The sequence below is a fragment of the Pelodiscus sinensis genome, chromosome 6, assembly GCF_049634645.1.
Source record: "Pelodiscus sinensis isolate JC-2024 chromosome 6, ASM4963464v1, whole genome shotgun sequence".
Taxonomy (NCBI): Eukaryota; Metazoa; Chordata; order Testudines; family Trionychidae; genus Pelodiscus; species Pelodiscus sinensis.
Genome location: NC_134716.1, coordinates 97502776 through 97528842, shown reverse-complemented (window position 1 = coordinate 97528842; position 26067 = coordinate 97502776). Strand labels below are relative to the sequence as shown.

At 40.9% G+C, this 26067-nt stretch overlaps 1 protein-coding gene and 1 long non-coding RNA gene across 4 annotated transcripts in view; one reads left to right on the top strand and one right to left on the bottom strand.

Moving 5' to 3' along the window:
• The window catches only part of LOC142829953 (uncharacterized), a 56198-nt gene extending 44963 nt beyond the window's left edge, over positions 1-11235 (top strand). For 2 of the 3 annotated variants that reach the window (XR_012904915.1, XR_012904912.1), the window contains exon 3: positions 1312-4197. This is a non-coding gene — a long non-coding RNA (uncharacterized LOC142829953). Of the gene's footprint in view, positions 1-1311; positions 4198-11153 lie in introns of those variants that run through there. The other variant, XR_012904914.1, reaches the window with a different exon arrangement.
• LOC102462652 (chondroitin sulfate proteoglycan 4-like) overlaps positions 1-26067 on the bottom strand; it is a 65329-nt gene that overhangs the window by 26326 nt on the left and 12936 nt on the right. Inside the window, exons 3-6 of the mRNA XM_075932467.1 lie at positions 19055-22615; positions 16883-17353; positions 14230-14406; positions 5712-5910 (exon numbers count right to left, since the gene is read on the bottom strand). Of these exons, the coding sequence (XP_075788582.1) occupies positions 5712-5910; positions 14230-14406; positions 16883-17353; positions 19055-22615 (4408 nt within the window). The remainder of the gene's footprint in view (positions 1-5711; positions 5911-14229; positions 14407-16882; positions 17354-19054; positions 22616-26067) is intronic.

Here is a 26067-nt window from a genome sequence, read left to right as displayed (position 1 = left end):
CAAACAACAGTTCTTAAATGGACTTTGGATTCTATAATGGACTGTTATATTTAAAGAGTACAGAAGAATATGGAGAGATTTTTGTACAAACTACATTAATTTTAAACTGGACATTTCAGCAGGTAGCCAAATATTGGAGAAACTGCAATTTGAGCAAGCATAACTGTAATACAGGCAGTCCCCGACTTACGCGGATCTGACTTATGTCGGATCCGCACTTACGAACGGGGCTTTCTCGCCCCCCGGAGCTCGCAGGCAGCGGTCCACCACCTCGACCTCCGGGGCGAGAAAAGCTGCTCCCGGTGCCCCTGGTCTGCTGGGGACCATCTCCAGCAGACCAGGGGCACCGCGAGCAAAGCCTCAGAAGGGCTGGGGGCAGACCAGGGACACCGGGAGCAAAGCCGCAGCGGCGGCGGGTTCCGCGCCAGAGCAAAGCCTCAGAGGCGCGGCACTCCGCCGCTGCCGCTTTGCTCCCCGTGTCCCTGGTCTGCTGGGGGGGGCGCAGCTAGTGTGCCCTCCCCCCCAGCAGACCAGGCTTTTGTTGTGGACCCTGGGGCAGAGCAGCTGGGGCGCTGCCGGTTGGTCCCGCAGCGCCGCTCTGGGCACTACTGGACCAACCCGGCAGCACCCCAGCTGCTCTGCCCCAGGTGTCCCGATTCAGCTGCTGCTGGTCAGTTTCAGCAGCGGCTAAATCAGGACGCCTGGGGCAAAGCAGCTGGGGTGCTGCTAGGTTGGTCCAGTAGCGCCGAGGAGCGGCGCTACTGGAGCAACCCAGCAGCACCCCAGCTGCTCTGCCCCAGGTGTCCCCAAGTCAGCCGCTGCTGAAACTGACCAGCACTGACTACAGGAAGCCCGAGGCACAGTTGCTCTGCCCCGGGGTTCCTGGAATCAGCCGCTGATCAGTTTCAGCAGCAGCTGACTTGGGGACTTGGGGTTCTTAAGTTGAATCTGTAAGTAAGTCAGAACTGGCGGTCAGTTTCAGCAGCGGTTGAATCTGGACGCCAGTTCCGACTTACATACAGATTCAACTTAAGAACAAACCTACAGTCCCTATCTTGTACGTAACCCAGGGACTGCCTGTATTGGTAGAAAAGGGGCCAATGGAAAGCAATATGCAGAGGTAAGTTGCTGGAGCAAAACAGCCAGCGTGTGTCTCAAGATGACTGCCCCAACAGTTATGACCTAACTTTTCTTACACAAGTTGGTGCAATCACATGTATTACACAAAGAGACTGTAAAAACCCACTCCCAACTACAAGAACTCAAAAGTTAATGTAATGTCTCTGACTGTGGGAATGATTCTCATTTTAGTTGGACAATTCAAATCTTTGGGAGAAGTATGGATCACTCTGTAATCGGTCAATGCAACCATCTACAAGCAGAGGAATCAAGTTGGATCATACTGCAGAGAATAAAATGGCCTGCCTCCTTCAATACCTTGCTTCCCAAAAGCCAAAAACAACTAGAGGTCCTGGGCCAGCTTCCTGGAAGTCCTCTTGGTGACCAGAAGTATCTCAGATATGAGCCTTTTTACTAATTTCCAGCAAGTTGGGCTGCCTGACAGCATATCGGGAAAGGACTACAGTCATGTCCATCCTTTGTTCCAGCAGTATTTGTAGTGTTAACTCCTGTTGTGAACAATAACTGAGCTGAAAGTGGATAGCTGAGCAAAGATCCGGAGATAAGTACCAAATATAATTTCTCTTAGATAATGACCCAAATCTGTCAATTGATCATTTCCTAAAACTGACTAATTAGTGTATGTGTTTTAAAGATTATCAGAGTTAGAGCATGTGTCTTTGTTTTGGATCCAGTTCCACTCAAAAATTTTGTATAATACCTTTAAAACCGAGCAAGTTACAATTAGTAATTAAGATTGTAGAATTGCATGTGTCTATCATACTTAATAGTTTAATACTACCTTTCAAATTCTAGGTGTATACTGACATAAAATGAGACCAAGTGAACAAGTTTCTTGTACTACACACAGTCTACAATTTGTCATAAATGTAGGAGTTTATTTTAGGTAGTTAGAAGGCTTAGTTGTATTCTGGGGCTAATATAATTCACTGGGAAATAGGTTACAAAAGGTTGACTATTATAGATCTATTCAGAGGGAGACCTTGGTGAATTGGCTTGTAAGTAATTGACCAAACTTTTGTGATCCAGTTTTGGATTGTTTTTTCTCTATCGTCTTAGCAACACTGGAGTTGATAGCCAGTTGACAAAAGTGAGGCCCTATCCTGAAGGAATCAGTCAAAAATCTAAACAAAATCTCCTTACTTAACTGTGTACAACTTTTATTTTCTATTGCTTTGTGTAATTTTATTTTGAAAATCTAAATATCAACCATTTTTCTAATTTATGTAGCCAAATCACAGCCCAGTACCATTCTTTTTTGCTTTCTTATATCCTATAGTCTTAATCACTGTTGTTAAGGATATTTAATAAACCCTCTAAAACCTCCCTGGACATTCAATAACAGATTTAAAAGTAGCTGATCTTCTACAAAGGAATTTTAATCATCTAATTACAGAGGGAGACAGCTGAACTAGAGTTCATTTACAAGTTCAACACTATCAACTTGGGCTAGAATAAGATATTAACTGGTTAATGCACTACTAAGGCAATTTCTCCCATCTTTGATATTCACATTTCCACATCAAATCCTACGAATGGGACACATTCAACATGAGTTGAATACAACTGACAGATAACTGCTTTTCCTGGGTAGATTCTATAATTTCCACTCCAACTCATCGGACGAAGTGGATTTTACCCATGAAAGCTCATGACTTAATATACCTGTAAGTCTCTAGCTAAGGTGCCACAGGACTGCTAGCTGTTTTTAAAGTTACAGATTAACATAGCTACCTCTCTGAGTCTATAAAAGTAGAATCAATTGAATCACTTTTCTTTAGTGGAGCAATGAAAATAAAAAAACCCTAAGTCAGGTAGTACTAGACATCAGTTGCTTAACAAAGGTTTGTTTTATATCCTTTCTTACTATACACACTGAAATAAGAACTAAACAGGAAAATCATTTCACCTACACCACAGAAATGTGTTGGAAAGCAGGCTTTTTCTGTCCATGGCCTTCGCGTATCGCCCATCCTGCCACACAAGGCCCCTCACAGAAAACCCAGACTGTGAGATACTCAGAGAAGCATAGGAAGCACAATGCAGCTTTCTGTAAAACGGAATTTGGCCTTGTAGGCATCATAGAACAGGGAGGTGAGCATGAAAAAATAGAACACAAGCTGCAAGAGATAAATAAGACTCTCTTGACCAGTCCTTGAAAGCAGGGAGGTAGGCATAGGGAGATAAGACGCAACTGCCATGCACACAGATCATGGCCACACCCAGCACTGTCCACGGGGCCATCAGGCACGCATCATGAAAAATCCTATAGGGCAGTATTTCACGTTACCTCATTACCAGCCTATCAGGCCCGGCCAAGGAACTAACCCTAATAAGGTACCGGATGTCAGGTTATGTTATAAAAGACCCTCAACCCCTTTGTTCGACGGAGGTTCCGTGTATTGAGAGCACGTGTCTTTTTTTTTGCCCGGCTAAAGGATTGATCACCCTGAGGCTGCCTCCCCACCCTTCGAGTCAAATATAGGGGTACACGAGTCCTGAGCATGCTCCGAGTTCTAGTGTGTCTTTGTGTTATTATCGATGCTGGATTTGTAAGTATTGCTTAAATGTATTAGTTATTGGTTTAATTAATAGTTAAATTGTGTTAATTTCACTGTGTAATTCTGTAAAGTGTATCTAAGTTCTGTTAACCACACTGTGTAAATCGTATAATTTTGTGTTGTGTAGTAGTGTTGTATTTAGGTTAAATGTAAGTGTTAGAAATAGAAGTCCAAGAGTTGTTAAGTTGTAAAAGTAGATTTATGACTAACTCCACCAGCTGCCCTAAAATAACCATAGAGAGGCTGGCTTTAGACGGAGTTTTTATTATCATTATATTGTCTTTGTTTTTGTATTTTTGTTAAGCGAATTAGAGATAGTGATTTAATATAAGTAAATTGTAATCTAAGAATTGTAATCAGTTAGGTATAGTCGTGTTCAAGTTTTCTACCCTGTAAAAGCATTAGGCAATTGTTAGTTAAAAAGACCATTCTCTAATTGTTGGTTTTGATAAAAGAATCACTCCACTTAATAAAAATAATTTGTTTTACACCATCATCCAGTAGTTTTCACTGGGTAATCGGCTTTAACCCTTGAGGCTTCCACCACATCACCGAACCAAGGTGTAACAAAATGCAGCCACTGACAAATAGCACACAGCAACAATACACAAAAGTTTAGAAGAGGAATTAAGGTATATTCTACATCTAAAGAATATTATATCCAGTTGAAACTACAAAGGAAATTAGGATAAATAAATACAGATGCGATCATCTAGCTGAAACAATAGTGTTAAGAACTCTTCCTTTACAAAAGAATCACTTGATGTTCTTAACAGTGGTTAGAAACTAAGTTTTAAATCTCATTAAAAATGGCCTCTTCAGCATCACAGTATTTCCTAATATAACACATGGGCATCAGTTTAGCACTGGCACAGAAGGAAAAGTACCAGAGATACTTTCCATTCCCTATTCTTCCACTCAGCTAAAATTCTAGAAAATTCTAAAATATTTCTAGCCTGTTGCTTTGACCATGTCACTCTTCTCTTTGCATTGCTGCTAGGTGTTAAGGTAATATAACTAACTAACTAAAGCAACCATATATTTGAGAGTGTGTCTGTCTGCTCATATGTCTATTTGGTCAAGAACTCCTCCTAAAAGGAAGATCTAGGACTACTGCACTCAGTATACTCTTCCTCTTATAACTGAAAGGAAGGTAGGGTTTGGTTATGCCAGGAAAATGGGATATTTCTGGAATGGAACTGTGTTTCATAAAACCATACAGAAAATAGACAGAATCATCAGGCAGGTAAAAGGGGCTGGCTGGGGGCACATCCCCCGCTGGAATTGCCCTACTTTCAAGCCCCTAACTCCACAGGTGCCCTTCAGGGATGGGGGGGGGGATTACCCCCCCCCCCCCAATTCATACAGGAACATTGCTGGCTGTTTCCCTTTGATCCCCAACACAGGGTAAGTGCAGTTTTCTGCAATCCTCACTCTGGCTGGGGAGCACTGGGCACAGACAAACCTGGACCTCCCCCAGCGGGGTGACATTCACCTCTTCCTTGGCCCACTGGAACTGCAGCAGCCACGGAGAGGTGCTTCTCACCTGGACCCAAGCTGCTGCGGTGAGAGAGGGATGGAGTAGTCCTCTCTCCCGGTGGCAGCCAGCACACTGAAACCCCCATCCGCATCTGAGCCTCCCACCCCCCAGGCACCCTTTATGGAGGGCAGGTGTGGGGGGCACACTGAAGCTCACCCCTCCAGCACCAATTCATATGGGAACATTGCTGACCTGAGCAATGCCAGGTAAATCTTCTAGTAAATGAAAAAATGAATCTACTGAATTACCAATACTACTACTTCCTGAAACACCTACATCTTTGCTGGAGATTACCCACTTAAGTAGTGATCTGAACCCTTCCCTCTTTTGCTTCTGAGATTATACATCACTTGATCAGTGCTTCTAAAATTACATCGTGTTACAGGAATCTCTCCATAGGATTACATAGCAGAATACTCCCTTATGGGAATATTCTGTTAACAGAGTGGGGTATTTTTAGAACTACCTACCGTTGTGTACAAATACAAGCTGTCCTTCCATTATATGAGCTTGGGTAAAATTAAGGATGCTTTTGTTTGGAGAAGACTTAAGAGCCAAGCGGCCATTGCTAGGTGGAGTAACAGAATACACTAGTTCTGATGCTGTGGAGTCTTTATCTTCTGCACAGAGGTCATCAACTGTTATTTCCGTTACTGAGCCCACCCAAACCTTAAAAAACAAAACACAGGTGAAGAAAAATGACATGGATTGGATTGATTCACTGTACCTCATGTTGCTCAAATAGGTAACTCAATAATCCAATATTGTTTCTTATCACTGACTTAACATTCTGAAATTATTTAAAATTTCAAGGCATCAAGCAATACCAACAAACAACCTAACTAGTTTTAAGATGGAGCTTGATACATGATATAATCCAATTTATGAACAGGATTATATAATGTGGTTTCCTGAGACAGCAGAGAACTGGACTTCATGAACGAGGAATACCCCTCCAGACCTTTGTCCTATTTAACACCATCAATCAAATCCTGCATAAATTAGTAGAGCCCTAAATAAATATAAAATTTGTATCTGTACCTGTGAGCCGTGGACATCCCCATCAATATCTGTGGATGTGGATATCTGTGGATATAAAGCAGATATCCACAAATTTGCAGGGTTCTAGATGCAAAATTTGTGTTCACATCTGCATCCATTTCTGTAAAACTGAGCTGCAAATATCCGCTTCCACAACCACAAATGCAGATACCTGTGGATATAAAGGGGATATCCTCCAATATTTAGGGTCCTATAAATCAGTATTTCAGAGGACAGTGGAAATGTGTGCTTTTTCTGACAATGTCTATATTCTGACAAATGCAGCAGTTTATTTTCATGGAGTGATGGTGCCATGTTCTTCACTATGGGCAAAACATTCAGTGCCCTCAAATTCCACTGCAGTAAATGGCAATGGAGATGTCACAGATTTGGGCATAAGAAAGACAATGGATTAAGTACAACTGCTAATAAAAAGACAACACTTTCTTAAAACTAAATATTCTCTTTCAACTCCCATCTGCTCACAATATGCACCAAGGGCTCGATTCTATAAAGGATTGAATAGCTCTCAGAAATATTGACTGCACTGGGAGATGAGAGCACTCAACACTTCTGACAGTTGCTCAGTGCTTTGCATTAAGCCCTAACCAGAGTTTGTGAAAACAGCACAAAACACACCATTTTAATTCTACCAATTCTAGTGCAAGTGACATCTGTGTCTTCAGGGCAGAGATAAAACCCTCTATTTATCCAGGTTTGGGGACAGACAAGAGGGCTACGTCTACACTGGCCCCTTTTCCGGAAGGGGCATGTAAATTTCACCAGTCGTCGTAGGGAAATCCGCGGGGGATTTAAATATCCCCCGCGGCATTTAAATAAAAATGTCTGCCGCTTTTTTCCGGCTTTTAAAAAAGCCGGAAAAGAGCGTCTACACTGGCCCCGATCCTCCGGAAAAAGTGCCCTTCAAAGTAGGAATAAGACCCTCCGGAAAAAGGCACTTTTTCCGGAGGATCGGGGCCAGTGTAGACGCTCTTTTCCGGCTTTTTTAAAAGCCGGAAAAAAGCGGCGGACATTTTTATTTAAATGCCGCGGGGGATATTTAAATCCCCCGCGGATTTCCCTACGACGACTGGTGAAATTTACATGCCCCTTCCGGAAAAGGGGCCAGTGTAGACGTAGCCGAGTAGTACAAGCACCATACCCCAGGAAGTGAGCGTTGTGTGGTCTTCACTTAATTTTGAGCAGTTCTTTTGTGGTCTGAAAGCAGAGAGCAACTGTTGGGCTTACTTTTGATCTCTTTGTGTTTTTAATTATGGATTAAGTTGCTTAGAGCCTGGCACAGGACACATCTATTAGAAACTGAAATCAAGTCCATAGCTATTCATTCGTTCAACACATGCACACCAACTCATCAGATGAAGAATTGATTTATAAAATATAAAATCTTTGATAATCAACAATGCTACTTAAGGTGCAGAACAGATATTATAATGTATCTTTCTGATTTTTAATGTATTAATATACTGCATTTGATTCCATTAGCTTTTCTTAACTCTGCCCAATTCCTGTTCTTTAATTTATTATCGGTAGTTATTTGATGGTAAGGTTATAGTAGTAGTTTAAGAGGGGAAAAAACAGTTTTTTCCCTTTTTCACTTTCATTTCTAAAAATAAAGATAGGAGATTTCTTCCTGATGCCAACAGCTAAGCATTTTCAACCTAAAAGCATGAGGTTTTTAAATTTTTTTTTTAATTTAAAAACAAAGCTGTATCTTTAAAGACACACAACTTATGGTAAATGCTGACTTTTTAATAATGATCACCAGATAGGGGTTTTATTGTCACTTGTCTGATGATCTGTAATCACCCGAACCTCATATGCCAATAATACTTTTATGCTACATCTTCCTCTATATAGAAAAATATAGCATGTTGCATATAAATGGTAAAACACTAGAGAGAATATTTACAAAGCAGTATGCAAATGTGTAACCATATGTAACGCCGAAGTTAAATCTCTGCAGGGCTAATGAATTTTTCTCATTCTAATTTAAGAAACAACAGGGCTAATTAGCTATAAAATATTGTTTATTCTGTGCCTTCCTAGCACACTTACAATGCCTTTTTCTGGGCACACTATCTATTAAGATTCTCTGTGTGCTGATACAGGAGGAATGAAAGGAGATTCATGAGCTGAAATGGAATGTCAGACGCCAAACACTTGAAATACTACAAATACTTGACAAGTGGCTTATTTCCCACATTTATTTGTATCTCACAGGGTCGAAATCAAAGTTTTCTTTTAAAACAAAATGGAAACTGCATGCAGAACTTCCAAGATGTCAACTTTACACTAATTCTGCAATTGCCTGACACGTTCCACCACCACAGTACACAGGAAGGTTCATGACCTTGCTTTCTGAGAAATGAAAAATACTCCCTTGACCTAATCCACTGTGTTCTACTTACACCAATCAGCTATTATTCATTAGGTTAGTTGTGCTTCTTTTTCATTCTCTTTTTACTATTTAGTCTACATACATAATCATTTTCATATCCTGTTAAGCAGAATTAACTAACAAGAAGGATAAAAGTGTTAGATTTTTTTAAAAAGAAAAATTCTACATGCATGCAAATATAGCCCCCTGGTGGTTACACAGAGGTAAACCCACAAGTAATTACTACTACTACATCTTACTTAAATGCATAGATAAATGGGACTAGTAATATCAGGATTTTTATTTTCTCCAACCTGAATCCCCCGATTTTTTTTTTAAAAAAAGCTGCTTACAACATGCTTAAATTAAAAAGCATCTGGTTAGGTAAATGGATTTCAAATATGTGCTTAACGTTTAGCATGTACTAGACCGGTCACGAATAAGGACAAACTCAGCCCATATTTATGAGCGTTTCTGAATCAGAGCTCACACGTGTTAGCTGTTCTCTGACAGGGTTTCTTCTCTTTTTTATTTTTTTTTACTCCCTTAGAAACTGTATAGAATATTTATGGTTTTAAGTTACAGAATGAAATTAAAGACTAATGTTTCTCATAAAAATAAAAGTTTTCAAATGTGTTATAGTCATGCAAATATTTCAGAATGTACGTAAGTTAAAAAAAAAAGAGAGGAAAATCCAATAGTCCTTATTCCTTCAAAACCAAAACAATGTCGTCATACCCCCCTCAAAACCCTGATGGAAAAAACCCTGCTCTGTTCACCACTCTGATACCAATCATAAATACCATGGTGTAAACAGAGAATGCTAAGGAGGCCTCGGAAATGGGGACTGAAGTCGAAGGGATCACTTTACATATGAGCAGGTAAGTTTGACAGTTTGCTGTGTTTGGCACAAAGTCCCATTACAAGACCAAAAATTTAACTTCAGCATCCATTTGAAGAACACCAAAAGTGTAAAATAGGTTGGACCTCCCTAGTCCATCACCCTCAGGGCCTGAGCAGTCTCAAACAAGGGAGTTTGCTGGATCAGGGGAGGTCAGGCCTTGGGCTCTCTCAGGTCTTCCCTTCTGGCCGCTGGCCCAGCCAGTGTGCTGCTCCCAGCCTACTGGCAGGGTTCCATTCTGGGCTGCTGGCCCCACTTGGGCTAGCGGGGCTCCCTGCATCTTGCCCTGCTTTGGCTGCTACCCACTGACTAGGCTCCCTGTCCCCAGATCACTGGCCCTGAGGGCTGCCAGCTGCCAGACTAGCTCCATTCCCAACCAGTGGCAACCTCTGCAACTGGGGCTCTCTGGTCCAGCAACGTCTGTGCTTCTGCAAGACCACAAATGTTGCTGGGCCAGAGAATCCTGGACCAGAGATGTTCAACTTGTACTTACTTCTATAGGACCCAGTTGTTACTAGTGAAGGCCCATAAAGACATCTGATACTTAGAACTTTTTTTGTTCGGCTTTGTTACTGACTTTGCAATTCTTTTAAGAACTTTGTCCTGTTCACGTACTTAGCTTCATGCACTGTGAAGAGTCCTACTGAGGTAAATAGTATGTAAAATTATAATATGTGCAAATGTTTAGCTAACCCTCTGCACAGCTTACGAATTTTCCTCGTTCTAATTTAAGAAATAATAGAGCTTTTTTAGCTATAAAGATATGGTTTTTGCCTCCCCAGCACTCCTACACAAAACTAATATTTCCAGTTCTGTAGCAGGAAACATGACCTAATTTATTGTCTGAAATGCAAAAGTTTCTTCCATGAAAGGTTATCCTCCAGACAAGGTTTTGCAAAAAGTTCATCAAGTGCTTTTCAGGGAATTTTCATTCAACACATTGCATGTTTACTTCTTTTCTCTAAAAAGATATAAGTTAAGCCAATGATATTGTATTTAAAAATACATAGATTACTACAAGCAGGTTAAAATTCAACACCTAGCAATATAAGATTTAGGAATCTTAGAGTTTAACCTAAGAAATGGTTAACCGATAAGCATTAGCTTATCAATTAACCTTAGTGGTTCAAGTTCCAGCCACTGCTGGCAGCCTGCAGGTCCAGCATACCACTAGCTCGCAGGTCCAGCAACCGCCTGGAGCCCACACGTCTGGCACTCATGTTGGCACAGACTGAATTTCAATCAGTTACATGGTTAGTGGTTTTTCCCCCCCCCCCCTTTTTTTTTTTTAACATCCCTAATAGGATTCCCAGATGAGAAAGCACAGAGTTGCTGGAATCTGGAAGCTAGGAAGTGTCACCCTAAGTACGTTCTGCCTGGGAGCTCCCAGCTGATGATAACAGTCAGTACTCAGCCAGCCTGCAGACTCAAGAAGAATCTTTACAATCCATTTTCTCCCATCTATTTTAGGCATTCAATTTTGGAGTGTCTGGTTGGAATAAATCAGATTCTTCAGTTTTGTATAGTGTGCACATAAATCAGCAATGTAGTAATTCTGTATTTCTTGTGCAGGTGCACAAGAACAGAGCATGGAAGCACAGTAAGGGGTCAAGAATGACAAGCAAAACCACAGCCATGAATACAGGCTGCCCAAGTGAGTAGAGAACATTTTATGTTCTGGGTGACTGATATACTTCAAGATTAGACTGAAAAGTTGTGTTATTTATGTATGTTTCAAAATTACAATAAATTTTGGGTCTGCCAACTAACTTCATATGCTCTACAAAGCCTTGTCATAACAATCATTTTAAAAAAAACCAAAGTGCTGTACTTCTGAGTTTTGGTTCTAACAAAGGGTATTTCTTCTAAGCAATAATACACAAGGAAAGAGAAATTAGGAAGTACTCTTGCTGGGCATCTCTCCCCCTTAGTGTAATATTAGATTATAGTTAATTCCTGCTGTGTGGATAGATGCCTGAAGAGCACCACCAATGGATAACTATCCTTCCCTGTGGGAGTTTACTGTGTACTATTTGACTCCTTCTTTGAGAAAAATGCCAAATCAACAGGGCTCAGCATGGTCTAGAGAAGCCTAATATCTATGGTGCACTGCAGTGTGCATGGATGCCTGCAAAGGGAAAATACCAACACTGTAAACTCCAACACTGCAAAACTGATTAGTATAAAATATATTCTCTCTCCTTTTTTCATCTATGAAAGGTCTGTGGATGGTACTATAATGTGGTAATCACTACAGTATTCAATCTGTCTACACAAACTCAAATTCCATTCATACTCGAGATTAAATGCAAATATGTTTTAAATGTTGTAATTTGTAAATTGCACTGTGCTATACTAGGGCTAATGCACTACGTAAATGTAGAACATTATCCTTCTTCAAAAACTCTCCTTTAAAAAACTCTTCTCTGATGTCATGCCTAAATTAAGTCTGCAGCTTGTTTACTATTAGACATATCTGGTGATATGCTGTGACCACCATTTTTCAAGATGATCCATATCATTTCATTATCTGTGCCTCACTCCCTGAATCTTTGTTTTAGTCACCAGTCATCTACTCTTTGGGGCAGAACTGTCTCCAATGTTATTACAATGTTTCCAAGAAGGGGCCCTGGCCTGCAGGCACCACTCTAACATAGATAATAATCCTTTCATACTTCTGTAAATCTGGAATTGTACCACTGAGCTGAATGAATCCAGCCCAATGTGACATAGGTATGAGAAAAAAACATCCTTTAGTCTTGAATGGCTGGTTACATGCTATCTATGGTTATTAGTAGAAAAAAACCAGACCTGAACTACAATCTTAAAATCCACAAATTCTCTAAGAAATATACAAAGTAATCACCTTTGGGTGTTCCAGAATATTATATTTAATTCATGATTAACAGCCACACCACCAGAAAGCCTACAGTAGCAGCAGCAGTAGCTCCAGTCTCACTACTGATACTATGAAAAGTGGTTCTATTGTGGACACTAACGATGTTAAGGACTAGTCGACCATCCAATAAGCAAATGCTTATCGGATAGCTGAGTTGACTAGTCAATTCCCTCCCTCTATCGGATACAGGCGGGGGGGGGGGGGGGGGGAAGAGAAGGTACTGCAAAGTGTATCAAAGAGGCAGCACTGCACAGCTGACCCCAGACTCCATGTGGTGCTGCTGTAACCACCACCAAGGCGGATTTGAACCTGGGACCTGACTATAGGAGCCTCTACCCTCTGAGCTAAAAGCCAGCTGGCTTCGAGCCCGTGCTGTAGAGGTCTCTTGATCTTAACTGTTGCAGTGGTCTAGGTGCCACTTGCAGTACTCAGTAACCACACTAGGTGTGTGGGTTACACTGCCCCTTTGAAATGCTGCGGCAGCGCCATGTGCTGGGGACTCCCTAGCTGACCCTGGACTCCCTGCGGCATTTCTGCGGAACCCGGAGTCAGCTGGGGAGTCCCCAGCTGATCCCGGGCTCCGTATGGCACTGCCACTTTGAAATGTCAAGCAGAGCCTGGGATCAGCTGGTGACTCCCTGGGTTCTGCGGAAATGCAGCTATGAAATGTACAAGAGCCCCCTCTGGAGACTCTTGTACATTTCAAAGCTGCCCCGTCACCCCCACTCCACCCCCCCCCCATGCACCCCGGGGCCAGCGGGAAGTCCTGCTGACTCCGGGCTCCATGTGGGTGCTTCCACTTTGAAATGCATGAGAGACTAGCAGGGGCTCTTGTATATTTCAAAGGAGGAATGCGGAAGTACATATCGACTAGTTGAGCTGTCGTGGAAATTCCATCGACTACTTGACTAGTAAATTACTCATTGGTTAACATCCTTAATGGACACTCACTATATAATAGACAATATTATTTTTTTTATTAAGGAACTTTAAAAAAAATTAAAGTTTTTTGTGGGAAGCTTTCATATCTCCTATCAGAAATGTCAGCTACTTAATCAATTTCATAAAGCATAGTAAGTGGGTGACATTCTGTTCTCTTACAGCTTTGTTATTTCCACTGACTTTGGTGGGAGCTACAGAGATATGAAAAAGAGCAGAATTAATCTCAGTGGGCCTGATCCTTAGGAAAAGCACAACGAAGCCAGACAGACAATACAAGCGATGGTGCAAAAATCATTGGAAGCAACCTTTATGGGCCTTCCATCCTGAAGCCTGCCAAAGGCAAATGCCTTAGGACTGCTCTGACTTATGCAGGCTAATGATTGTATCCAAGTTGCCATTACTGCTGTCAGGAAATGTTAAAACACAGGAGTGCTTGAGCCAAACACTGTTCACTACCACATGACCATCTCCCACATTGGAGGCGGTGGCACAGATGTGGCTAAAAGGCCCTGCTCTACTCAAGGATTCCTGGTAGACTAAAGAAATCAGCAGCCAGTGTCTTAGGTGAGCTTAAGGTCTGCTTTGCATCCCTAGGACTGTATAATGAAAACTTAGCACTGTCCAATTTATGTACAGAACCAATCAGCATGGTATCTTAAGCACTGCAACTAGCTTCTAGTACATAACATATAATTCTAGGTTTACGCATATCTACCTCTATTCACTGCTTTAATAAAGTCCTATAAAATAATATCAGATTAAAATGAAGATTTTAAAATCATAAAGATGAAAGCATGCATTACTTACCCTAAGTATTTTGTTTGTACTTATAACAGGAGCTTCATCATTTACCGACATAACAGTCACAAATATAGTTTGAGGCAAACTTTGTTTCCACAGTTCTGTGTTATTTGCTATGACAGTAAAATTGTCAGTCAGCCTCTCACTATCATCATGAATATAGTAGATTAATTCTTGCTCTACCTGAAAAGTAAATGGACTGAAAATTAAAGAAATTAAAATAAAAGCTGTTTTGAAATTCTCTTAACCTTCATGATCCCATTCTTCTCTCTCTGATACACACTTTGCATAACAGATTGCATATCACAGAATCCTAGGGCTGGAAGAGACCTCAGGAGGTCATCAAGTCCAGCCCCCTGCCCAAAGCAGGACCAATCCCAATTAAATCATCCCAGCCAGGGCTTTGTCAAGCCACCACCTTCCTAGGTAACCCATTCCAGTACTTCACCACTCTCCTAGTGAAATAGTTTTTACTAATATCCAACCTAGACCTCCCCCATATGGACACTGGTTATTCCGATATAACCTGAGATATAATTGCATACATGCCTCACTATATCAGAAGGTCAGAGACAAATCAATACATCCCAAAGAACTTGTAAAAGTAGCTAAAGCACAGTTAACTTTCAAAAGTGAACCCTCTTAAGTGCTTCCTTTTTATAGCAAAATGCAGGACTAGGTAGCACTTTAAAGACTAACAAGATGGTTTATTAGATGATGAGCTTTCGTGGGCCAGACCCAGTTCCTCAGATCAAATAGTGGAAGAAAAGAGTCACAACCATGTATATATGGTTGTGACTCTTTTCTTCCACTATTTGATCTGAGGAAGTGGGTCTGGCCCACGAAAGCTCATCATCTAATAAACCATCTTGTTAGTCTTTAAAGTGCTACCTAGTCCTGCATTTTGCTTCAGCTACCCCAGACTAACACGGCTACATTTCTATTCCTTTTTATAGATTTTTATAGAAGCAAAATGACTTAAGGCATCACTATCAGAAAGTTAAATGTTGGATTTGGGGCTGTAAAGGTTAAATAGCCATATTCACTAAGAGTATGTCTACACTACACAGCTATTTTGGGATACCAGAGGTATCCTAAAATAGCTACTCTGAGTCTTAACAAGCCGCCTGTTATTTTGAAATATTTTTCAAAATAATGGGTGCGCTATTTCGGCATCCCTGTAACCCTTGTTCCATGAGGGTTAAGCGATGTCTCAGAACAGTGTGTTATTTCGAATTTTGGCATTTGTGCAGATGCGCAAAATTTCAAAATAAACTATTCTGAAATAGAATCGAAAGAAGATACGTAATTTGCTTAGCACAAATTGTGTATCTTATTTCAAATGTAGGGTGCTGTGTAGATGCACCCTAACATTTTTAAAAGGGTAACAGTTCAGTTTATGCAGTCTGGAGCAAGTTAAATATTGAAACCTTCAAAATAGAAAGTTATCAAAAGTTATCAGCTGTAAAAAATGAACCTTCGCAACACTGACAGCATGTGATACTTTTCAGGACTCTACTCATTCTGAATGGTTGACTTATTACATCCCAGACCATTTAAGACAATTTCCCATACTCTGGAGTCTGAAAAGTAATATAAAATCATGCACATTCATGTACAGGCAGAAGTTGTCACACTGGAATCTGACATATTAGAGTAACACATAATGTGGAACATCAGTTTCAAATAAGCATACTAAGGAATATATATGTTTTTATATGGATTTAACACCCATAACCCTGGTACAGATGTTTGAAAATGGAAGATAGTTTGCAAACTATCAGTATTATTTATTTAGTTATTTTAATTATTTTGCAGTATTGAAACATTATTATTTGAAGCTAATGAATCACAAAGCATTTTGCCCTAATTGCTGCTCCTGTCCCAGGCCAAGGAACGGGATAGACTCTCCAACACTTGAAGTCTTTAAATAGAGATTGGGATGTCTTTTTAAAAAACATGCTCTAGCTCAACCACAAGTATGGGCATGATGTAGGAATTAGTTGGTGAAATAATGTGTCTATTGTTATGCAGGAGACCAGATTAAAACATCATAATGTTCTGTTCTGGACTTATAATTAGATGATTTTGAGACTGGCTCTCTCCCCTTTTCCATAGTCTTCCAAGGCTGCACAAAACTTATTTGCACTTCTATCTTATAATGGATTCTCCATTTTCTCTGCTCTACCAGTAACGCCAAATATTTTTCCATTTCTCCACTAAGCATATTTAAGGGTTTTTACTTGCCACTAATTTGGCAATCACTTTTAACTAGACTGAAAAACTATGTCTTCCCCTCTGCCACTGTTATCATGAATTTTGCCAAAAACTGCTAATTAGTAATAGCTAAATGAGATCTATTAGGGAATTGTGACATAATATTTGTGTTGTGTTCATTTTTTAAAAATTAACTGACTCTAAATCACATAGCTGCAGGCATATAAAAATATGTGTGCCTATCATTGTTTTCCCTCATTCTCCTTTCTTCTCTTTTTCATCATCTTAGATAGTAAGTTTGGGTAAAGGATTGTCTTTTGATGAGTTTGTATTGTGCCTAACACACAGGTATAAATGCAATTCAAATAATAATCATCATGAAGAAAAACCCTTAAACAAAAAAGGACTGACATTTAAATCAAGCTTACCATAATTACATTACCTGTTTTCTGGTAAATCTGGTTAACTTTACTCCAGGAAAGCGAGAGTTTCCAACATGACCATTCTTTGGTGGCTCAACTAAAATAAATTCACAATTGAGTCCTGTGAAATGCTGATTAGGAATTTTTAGATAGTCTTCCACTAGAGCCTTAGAACCACCTTCTATTACTGTAAAGTTTTGCACTTCTAACGGAATCAGCTTAGGGATGATGTCTACAGAGATTTCTATTCCACTGACCACTCGGACTCCATTGGTCACATCCAACAAAAAATGGTCTTGTAGCTGTTCAGAAACTGTCTGCACATACTGAAGGTTGCCATCATCAATATCTTGCTGGGTAAAGGTCAAAACTGGCTTTTGTTCTGCACCAAGATAACCTTCTGCTGATGCAAACTTCCGAATGTATCCATGCACTGGAGGGACCCTTAATGTGAACACTATCTCAGCTGGAGAACTGTTCTCATGCACAACCTTGAATTTATATACACACACAAAAGTCATTAAAATTTTAAAAAAGACAATTTCTTTAATTCTATTCTGAATTCCTCACTTTTACTCATGGGACAGTAAATCATGGATTATTTATCCACCCATTTGGCTGTCATTCTCTGTCTGCCTAGCACAAAGCATTTCCAATATTAGGTTAAGAAGGATCATGTTAAGTAATACCGAATGAGAAAGTATTTCACAATCCAAAACATGCCCCATAAGATTTCTCAACTGAAAATACAAATCAAAACAAAAAACATCATATGTTAAGTATCTAAGAACTGTGGAATGCTGCCTGGAATGAGGATTTTACAATTAGAACAATAATGTGCAATATGAGCCTTTTTGTGATAATTATTTTAATGATTAAAATGATCCAAATAGGTGCAAAGAAAAAGCAATGCTTCTAAACTGATGCTTTTAAAATTTGAAGCCAGATTCTCAGCTGGTGTAACTTGTCATAGCTCCAATCAGATCCATTATATTCAAGCAAATATTTTGCTTGAAATTTTTTACTGGTTCAGCTACCATGGTGTGTGAAATGCAAATACAGTAAAACCTGTGTTATCCAGCACGCCTGGGGATTAGGGCATGCCAGTAACCTAAAAATTCTGGTTATCTGAGTGGGGGGGGTGAAGCCGTGCGGGGACTATGGAGGGAGGGGAGGCACAGGAGCCATACGGGGGCTAGGATGTGGCCTGTTAGGGGGGCCCCGAGCTGCGGGGAGGAGGGAGGGATGCGGCCTGTTGGGGGCGGGGGATGGAAGCCAGGGACAGGAGGTGGAGATGGCAGGGCAGGAACCGCGGGGGGGGGGGGGGAGGGCGAGCGTTAGCCTGCTGGGGATGCCAGGAGCTGTGGAGGGGGCCAAGATGCTTGCTGCTTGCTTCCAGCTGCCATTTGCCCCTCCCCCAGGTACATGCTGGACACTCCTCTGAGGAATGGCCCAGCATTTAAAGGGCCAGTTTCCTTTTTTTTTTTTTTTTTTTTTTTTGCTTTTCCCGGTGTTAGAAATTTGCCTGTTTCTACAGTTTTCCAGATGCTTAAGTTCCAGATAGCACAGGTTTTACTGTACATTGATAAATGTATTTAAAATGTATTTAAGCTGCCTTGAATATTTTAAATAGAAAGGCAGGGTAAAAATATTTAAATAAATATTGGTTTTCTTGTAGTGTTGAGAAGCAGTGTTCCTGCATCTTAATTTTCTCAATACCAGTGTTTAGGGAATCATTGAATGCTGGGCTAACAGAAGTGCCAGCAGATTCTCAAATGTAGACACTATAATTTGAAAAGCGTAAACAACAAATAGTCTAGTAGCACTTTAAAGACTAACAAAATATGTAGATGATATCATGAGCTTTCATGGGCACAACCCACTTCTTCAGATGGCTTGTGCCCACAAAAAGCTCATGATACCATCTACATGTTTTGTTAGTCTTTAAAGTGCTACTAGACTACTTGTTGTTTTAAGTTTTTACTGTTACAGACTAACTCGGCTTCCCCTCTGAAGCTTTTAAACAAGAATTGGAGTTACTCTTCAAAATTAATATCTAGAAATAACTGAAGTTAGTTAGGTTAAAGATTAGAAATTAAAGAGGCTTGCTAAGCAAGGAAAACAAGAATAAAAACGAAAATACAATTACAATTGATTTCCATTACAAGATCAATGCTAAATTTTAAACGTACCTGCAATTTCCCCTTACTGATTTTAACTGGTTTTCCTTCTTCAACTAAAAGGTTATAATTGTGTACAATCTTTGGAGGACGCTGATGGCTTTCCAAGTACATACGAACATACACTGCAGCATCCTGGTGGATATCCTTAGCATAAACTGTAAAGTTAAATGTGTCAACAAGGTTGTTACTGTCATCATGCCTATAAATCACATGTCCTCTTTTTAGATCAAGTTGGGTAAAGGAATCTGTTGCTAGATTATTTACATAGATTTTTCCATATTTTGGAGATAAGGAGATCTCATAAGTAATCTCATGCTCCCTTCTAATGTCTTGGTTTGTGATGGCACTAAGGTTAGTTGTTGTAATAGTTCTCTCTTTTCCTTTTTGTACCAACAAACCGGTATTGTTTGCTAGTCTAACATAGGGATCTGAAGCACTCACTTCTAGAAGTGAAGAGGTGTAGTGTTTGCCATCAGTTACAAATAACACAAAGCGCCCATAATCTGCACCACTATGTGTAAACAGAACTCGCTTTTGCTCCAGGTCATCTTGTTTGAATTGATAGAGTCTATGAGTGGTATCATTCACTAGAGTCAAGTCCCCATTAGGAATACCACGTCTAGTATACAGCAACTGTCCATCATCAAAATCAGAATCAGGATCATGGTAGCACAGGTCTTCTAAGGTCAATAAGCGATGCCCATTCTTAACAACATTAAATACTTTCTCAACCACGCGCACTGGTTTTTCATCATTCTTCAGCTCAACAGAAATATTAAATCTAATCTCTGCTGATAAAGGCTCTGGTCCTGCAGCAGAGCTCACCGATTCTCCTGATTCTTTGGTGGAGACCATGACTAGAAATTCATCGTATGTGGTCTCAGTGTCATCATGGACATACATAAGGCGCTCACCCATTATATCTTGATTACTGAACATAGTGACATTATCATTACTCTCTGGTGAATCTGAAAAATTAATGAGTTTTAATTTCCCATGTTGAGGACTCTTTGTAACTTTATATTGAAAGGCCTTATTATCCAGGGTTTGTGAAAACAATCTGCTTTTTGTTATTAATACTCCTTCACCTTCAGTTATGGTCAAGCCGTTATTTGTCAAAATAATGCTCCTAAGATCTGCTTTAATATTGATTTTGAAATCATAGACATTTGACTCCAAATACTTTGTAAAAATAAGGAATCTAAAGGAATCCTGAGTGTTCTCATGGGGTCTGTTGATTAATTCATATTCCACTTGATGATCTGTAATGTTTGTTTGGCTAAAAGTTGAATTTTTTTTCAAAGTTTGATTGTTAAGGAGCATTTGTCCTTTCTTGGGCAAGGACAACAGCTTATAATTAAGTTCGCTTTCAGGTATTTCTATATCCACCATTACAGCGAAAAGATTGTCTGAATTCAGGCATTTCTTTTTTGTTTTTTCAATTTCTAGAGGAGCATGATTCAATAAATTATACCTCAACCATTTCACTGTGATTGGAAACATAAGTTCATCACTGATTTTGTTTCCAACGCTAACCTTAAATTTAAAGTGTTCTGTAACATTTCCCAGCTGCATTTCCTTGAAAATACTATAGTATCTCAAACGGCTGCGCTCAATAGAGCGCTGAGAGAAAGTATTTACTTGCTTCCACTCTCCACTAGACTGCCGCCTTTGAATTTCACCAAATTGGGGTGATTCTGTGATCTCATATCGTATCTCCATCTCTTGCTGGATGGCATTTGTTTCAACTGCCAAGTGGCTGAGTGTGATCAAAGCTGCAGTGCTTTGTAGCACTTTTATTCCTGTGTTGTTTGCCACTTTATAATCCAATGGAACAGCCATGACACGCAACACAACTGTGTTGCTCACTTTCTCTCCATCACTTGCCCGCAGCACAATCCTTGAGTTCTTGACCCCAGTGTGAACAAAGAAAATGTTGCCTTTTTTTAAGTCCTCATTAGAAAAAGTAGTAATGGCTCTCCCGGGATTCCTGGAATTTTCTAAAAATCCTGCATCTGTATTCAGATTTCCAAGTACTGAAAGGCTGAGATCTGCAGAGTCAGTGTCTTGATCTGAAACCTTTATTAGGTCAGCAGTCAAGTGTTTCTTTGAGTTCTCTATCAAAAGGAATAAGTTTCCCTTAGGGAGCATAAGTTCAGGAGCATCATTTATTGGAGACACAATAATCCTAAACACATGGCGCTCATTTCCTTGCAGATGTGGAGGCATGTCCTTTTTACTACTCACAGAAATGGAAAAAGTAAAATAATCATAAGTGTCTTCAGATCCGTCATGGACATACAGGACTCTTCCTTGCCACAAATCTAACATGGTAAATGTGCCCTCTTCTTGCTCAACACCTAACCTCAATTCACCGTGAGAGGGCTGCTCCTTTATTTTAAAAAGAATCTGTGACTGACGAACCCCTAATTTTTTAAACTCTAAATTGACTTTAATATGTTTAGATTCAAGTAAAGCTTGTCCACCCTCTGGAACAATCAAGTTATTTAGAACCAAGAAATGACCACTATCTTCTTTGTCTTGGGGTTCAGAGATTTCAGGAAAATAGACAAAAATGGGAGCTGCTGTTATGAGAGTCTTTACTGTTGTTACTACAGAAGAATTTGTATTAAAATAATTATCTGTTTTACATCCAGCTGAAACATCCTTTGTAACCAGTACGTTCTTTAATGATCTCTTTTCCGAATTGGCTTTCAGGCCTCTTAAGCAACCTTTGAAGGATCCTCCTCTGGCATATTTTCCAGAAACTGAAGTTAGCTCTAACTTTATCACTTCTACCCGTGTGCTGTCATCCACACCACCTACAAAGAGTGGCCCTTTAAGAAGGGGCATCTTGCTATGGGAAGAAAATGATGTTTTCACAGTTTCCCCATCTATCATCAGCTGCAAATATTGTGCAGTAAACTTTAACTCAATGGAGTGCCACTTGTTATCACTAACTGTCTTTAGAGAGGAAAGGTGCATTCTGCTTTTACTCCTTCCAATATGGGCCTTAATTAGTCCATCCTCAATTTCCATTGCAATGAAATCTCCTGCTCGTCCAGAATTATAAAGCAGCAAGCTTCTCTGTGCTGAGGTCTGTATTGCACACTCCAAACGTCCTTCTCCCTGGACATTCCACAGAGGGAAAGAAACATAAGATTTGGAACTAAAGAAACTGATAGGTTCATCTTCCCCTGCAAAGAATTCATCGCTGCATCCGAGTGACACTTCGTGAACATTTCTGAACCCAGGATAAGGTCTCAGAGATGTTAGGATCTCATGCTGATTAAATACCAGATTATCAATACATCCTCGGAAATTGGCTAGTGCTCTATCGAGGTAAGGAACATCAAGGTTACCACTCCCACCAACGTAGAGTCCATGTTCAATGTTTAACTGATATAGAATCCCAGGCATTTTTGTACTCGTTCTATAATGCTTATCAATTACCAAGGTGACATTATCATTTTCATGATGTAATTCAACCAGGTGCCAGGCTAAATCATTTAGTCGAGAGCTTCGCTGAGAATGCAGCACTCGTTCCCCTGCTCCCAAGTTAATTCTCAACTGTAAGAGAAAAAAATTTTAATGATGAAAATCAGTGAGTGGATGGATGACAATTAAATGAATTGTGTCTGTCTCAAAGAAAAAAGTAATACTTAATGTTTTGACAGTAGCTCAACTTAAGTTTCAATACTGAATTTTCAAACTATGAGCACAAATGTATTTATTATTGTTATGGGTGTGCCAACACCACAACCTCAAAACCAAACCATCTATACATATTGGGAAGGTTACCTGCCAACACAATTTGAGTCGAGGTCAGATGAAAAAGCAGGAAAGAACTATTTCCAGTTCTACAAAAGCCCAAGGTGAACACAAAACACAAGGTGATGCATACATTTTTGCTATAAACTGGGATGAAGGGGCCCAACAGATGAAAGTGAAAGAGGAGAGAAATCCAAGTGTATAAGTCGATCACAGGATGATTAAGAGCTACTAACGCGATGCAGCTATGGAAAAGACAAATGCAGTCCTAGGACGTGTTAGGTGAGGTATTTGCAGGAGAGAAGGCACTGGAAAGACTCCACTCTGAATATTGTGTACAATTGTGTTAAAGAAAGATAACTCAAATGTAAAAAGGTGCAGAGAAAGACTACTAGAATGATCAGAGAAATGAGAGTCTATCTTATAACAGGAGATTAAATGAGCCTGCTTCACTTGGCCTAGCAAAAAAGACGGAGAGGGGATTTCATTGCTCTCTATAAATTTCTCCAAGGATAGAGAAGAGCTAGTTAATCTAAAGAACAGTATTGGCAAGACACAAGAACAAATGGGTGTAAACTGGCTGTGAATAAACGCAGACTGAAACTTAAGATGATGGTTTCTAACCATCAGAGGAGTGAGATTCTGGAAGTAGTGGGGGCAAATAATTCAATCAGTTTTAAGATCACTCTTGTTACACTTTTAAGTGACATTGTATGACAAGATTTGCCTGAGGTGGTGTGAGGGATGCATTTGACAGTCCTGGGGGGGGGGTCCCTTTATGTCTTATATTCCTAAAAATCTCATTCTTTTCAGCTAGTCACTTGTAGGGGGGCCACGAACAGCGTTCCCTCTAAGCTGCGTGGCAGCACAACTTCAAAAGTGATTAATCAGACCCATCCATTCCGTAGGCTCCATGCACAGAGCCCTGAGAATCTGACTGGGCAGGACTGATTAATCACCTGTGAAGCTCTGCTGACCCACAGCTTAGAGGGAACACTGCCAGGAAGGGAATTTTCACCTCAGTATATTCTGGGAGAGAGGAAGGGATTGTCTCCTTCCCCTGAAGCATCAAGAGTAACTATAGCTGGAAACAGGACACTGGATAGGAAGGGCCAGGTCTCCAAGGTGACACTGAGCATTGTGTGTCAGATATTTTGCTTGCTGATTCTTACTTACATGAGTAAGGTCTAACTGATGACCATATTGAGGGCTGGGAAAGAATTTACCCCCCTCCCTCCCGGTCAGACCTGGTGAGGTGTTTGTCTTCCTCTGCAGCATGGGATATGGCTCACTTGCCAGGATTATCTGGGCGCAGTAGAGCTTCTGAGTTGCAAACATCTCGGGAATGGAAGCTATTTGTAAAACTCTGAACACAATGTTAATTATGGTCACTCTTTCAAGTTTACAGCTGAACACTGATTTCATACAGCTTTGAAACTTTACTATGCAGAAGAAAAATACTGCTTTTAGCTATCTTCAATTAAATAAAACAAGCACAGAAACGGTTTCCTTGCCTCATGAAACCTTTTTTTAAACTTTCCTTTTATATTTTTAGTACTTCACAGTTAACACAGTAGTGTACTGTATGGTATCTGTAGTTGGTTTTTTGTTTCTATTCCAGGAGTAGACAATATTTTTTTATAGGGGCCACGCCAATAATTTGGTAAGTAGTTGAGGGCTACAGTCTTCCATGATATTAATGGAGGTGGGAGGTGAGGCAGAGTTTGGGATGAAGGTTGGGTGTAGAAATGAACATGGCGTAAGGTACTGGAGTGCACAAGGGGTATGGAATTTGGGAGGGAGTTTGGGTGAAGGAGAGGGTTGTGACCTGGGACAGGGTACTGAGATGCAGGGTGAGATGCAGGATCCAGAAAGGGATATGAGTGCTGAAGAGGATTCTTACCTGGAGGAGAGATGTAGAATGGGTACAAGGAGTGGGAGTGGGTTATGACCTGGGGCAGGAGTGCAGGAGGTCAAGCAGGGATTTGGATTCTGACTGGTGGTACGGGATGGGGGTCCAAGGTCTGGAAGGGGGTTGTGACCTGGAGGAGGAGGAAGTGCAGGGTCTGGGAAGGGATTATGACTTGGGGTAGGGGTGCAGGAAAGGTGCAGTGATCTGGAATGAGACTGAGGTAGAGGATTTGGGTGCAGGGTCTGAGAGGGTATTTGGATGCAGGAACGGGAGGGCAGAGTGCTTGGTAGGGATGGGGGGAAGATAGAAAGTTGAGGAGAGGCAGAGTCTGGGGCACCAGGTGTTAACTGGGCAGCTTCCAGTCAACATCCCAGCTGCTCTCTCAGCCAGGCTCCATGCCTTCAAAACCCCCAACACATTGCTCAGAAGAGGGCACATGCTGCTCTGAATGCTGCAAGCCCAGAGGAGGAGAGAATATGTACTTCATGCGCTGCCTGTCCTGAAAATCAGAAACCAGCCAATGGGAGCTGCAAGATTATGCTGGGGCAGGGTCAGCATATGACACCTCTTCCTTCCTCCCTGGGCTCGCAATATTCAGAGAGCTGCTCTGAGCAGTGTATGGGGATGGCACAGGCAGGGAGCTTGGCGGAGGTTCCTGCTGGCCTGGGGGCCAGATTCAGCCCCCAGGCCACATTTTGCCTGCCCCTGCTCTATTCCCAGATTGCATACTTCCGGTTCCAAATGAAGTATGAAATGGACCAACAATTAGTAACTCTGAGGTTTTACTGTTCTTTATCAATTTCTTGCCACTGCAGGGGCCTCAGGCATTGGTACACCTCGGTCCCACCTCTTCTCTGCTTGCAGCACACAGCAGTTTGGTCTCCCAAGATATGTAGGACTTTGGTCTAATTCTAGTTGTTGGGCAAGGCACCGAGATGGCTGTGTGGAGTTCAGTGGCCCGTGATGCACAGGAGATCAAACTAGCTATGGGGTTCTCAAACGTCATTGCTACATGACCTGCTTCCAACAACACAAATTACTACATGACCCCAGGACGGGTGACCAAATCCTCAGTCCGAGTGTCACTGACCCCCAGGGGTTACAAGGAAGCTAAAGCCCAAAGGCTTCAGAATCAGGCAGGGGGCCTGTACACTCAGGGCTGAAACTCTCAGGTTTTGGCCTTGGGTGGTAGGCTGGGGCTTTGGTCCCAGGCCCCAGGGAGTCTAAGCCAGCCCTGGTGACCCAATTAAAATGGGGTAACAATCCACTTCAGGGTCCCGACTTACAGTTTAAGAACTGCTGGACTAAATGACTTAGTTGTCCCTTATGGCTTTAAACT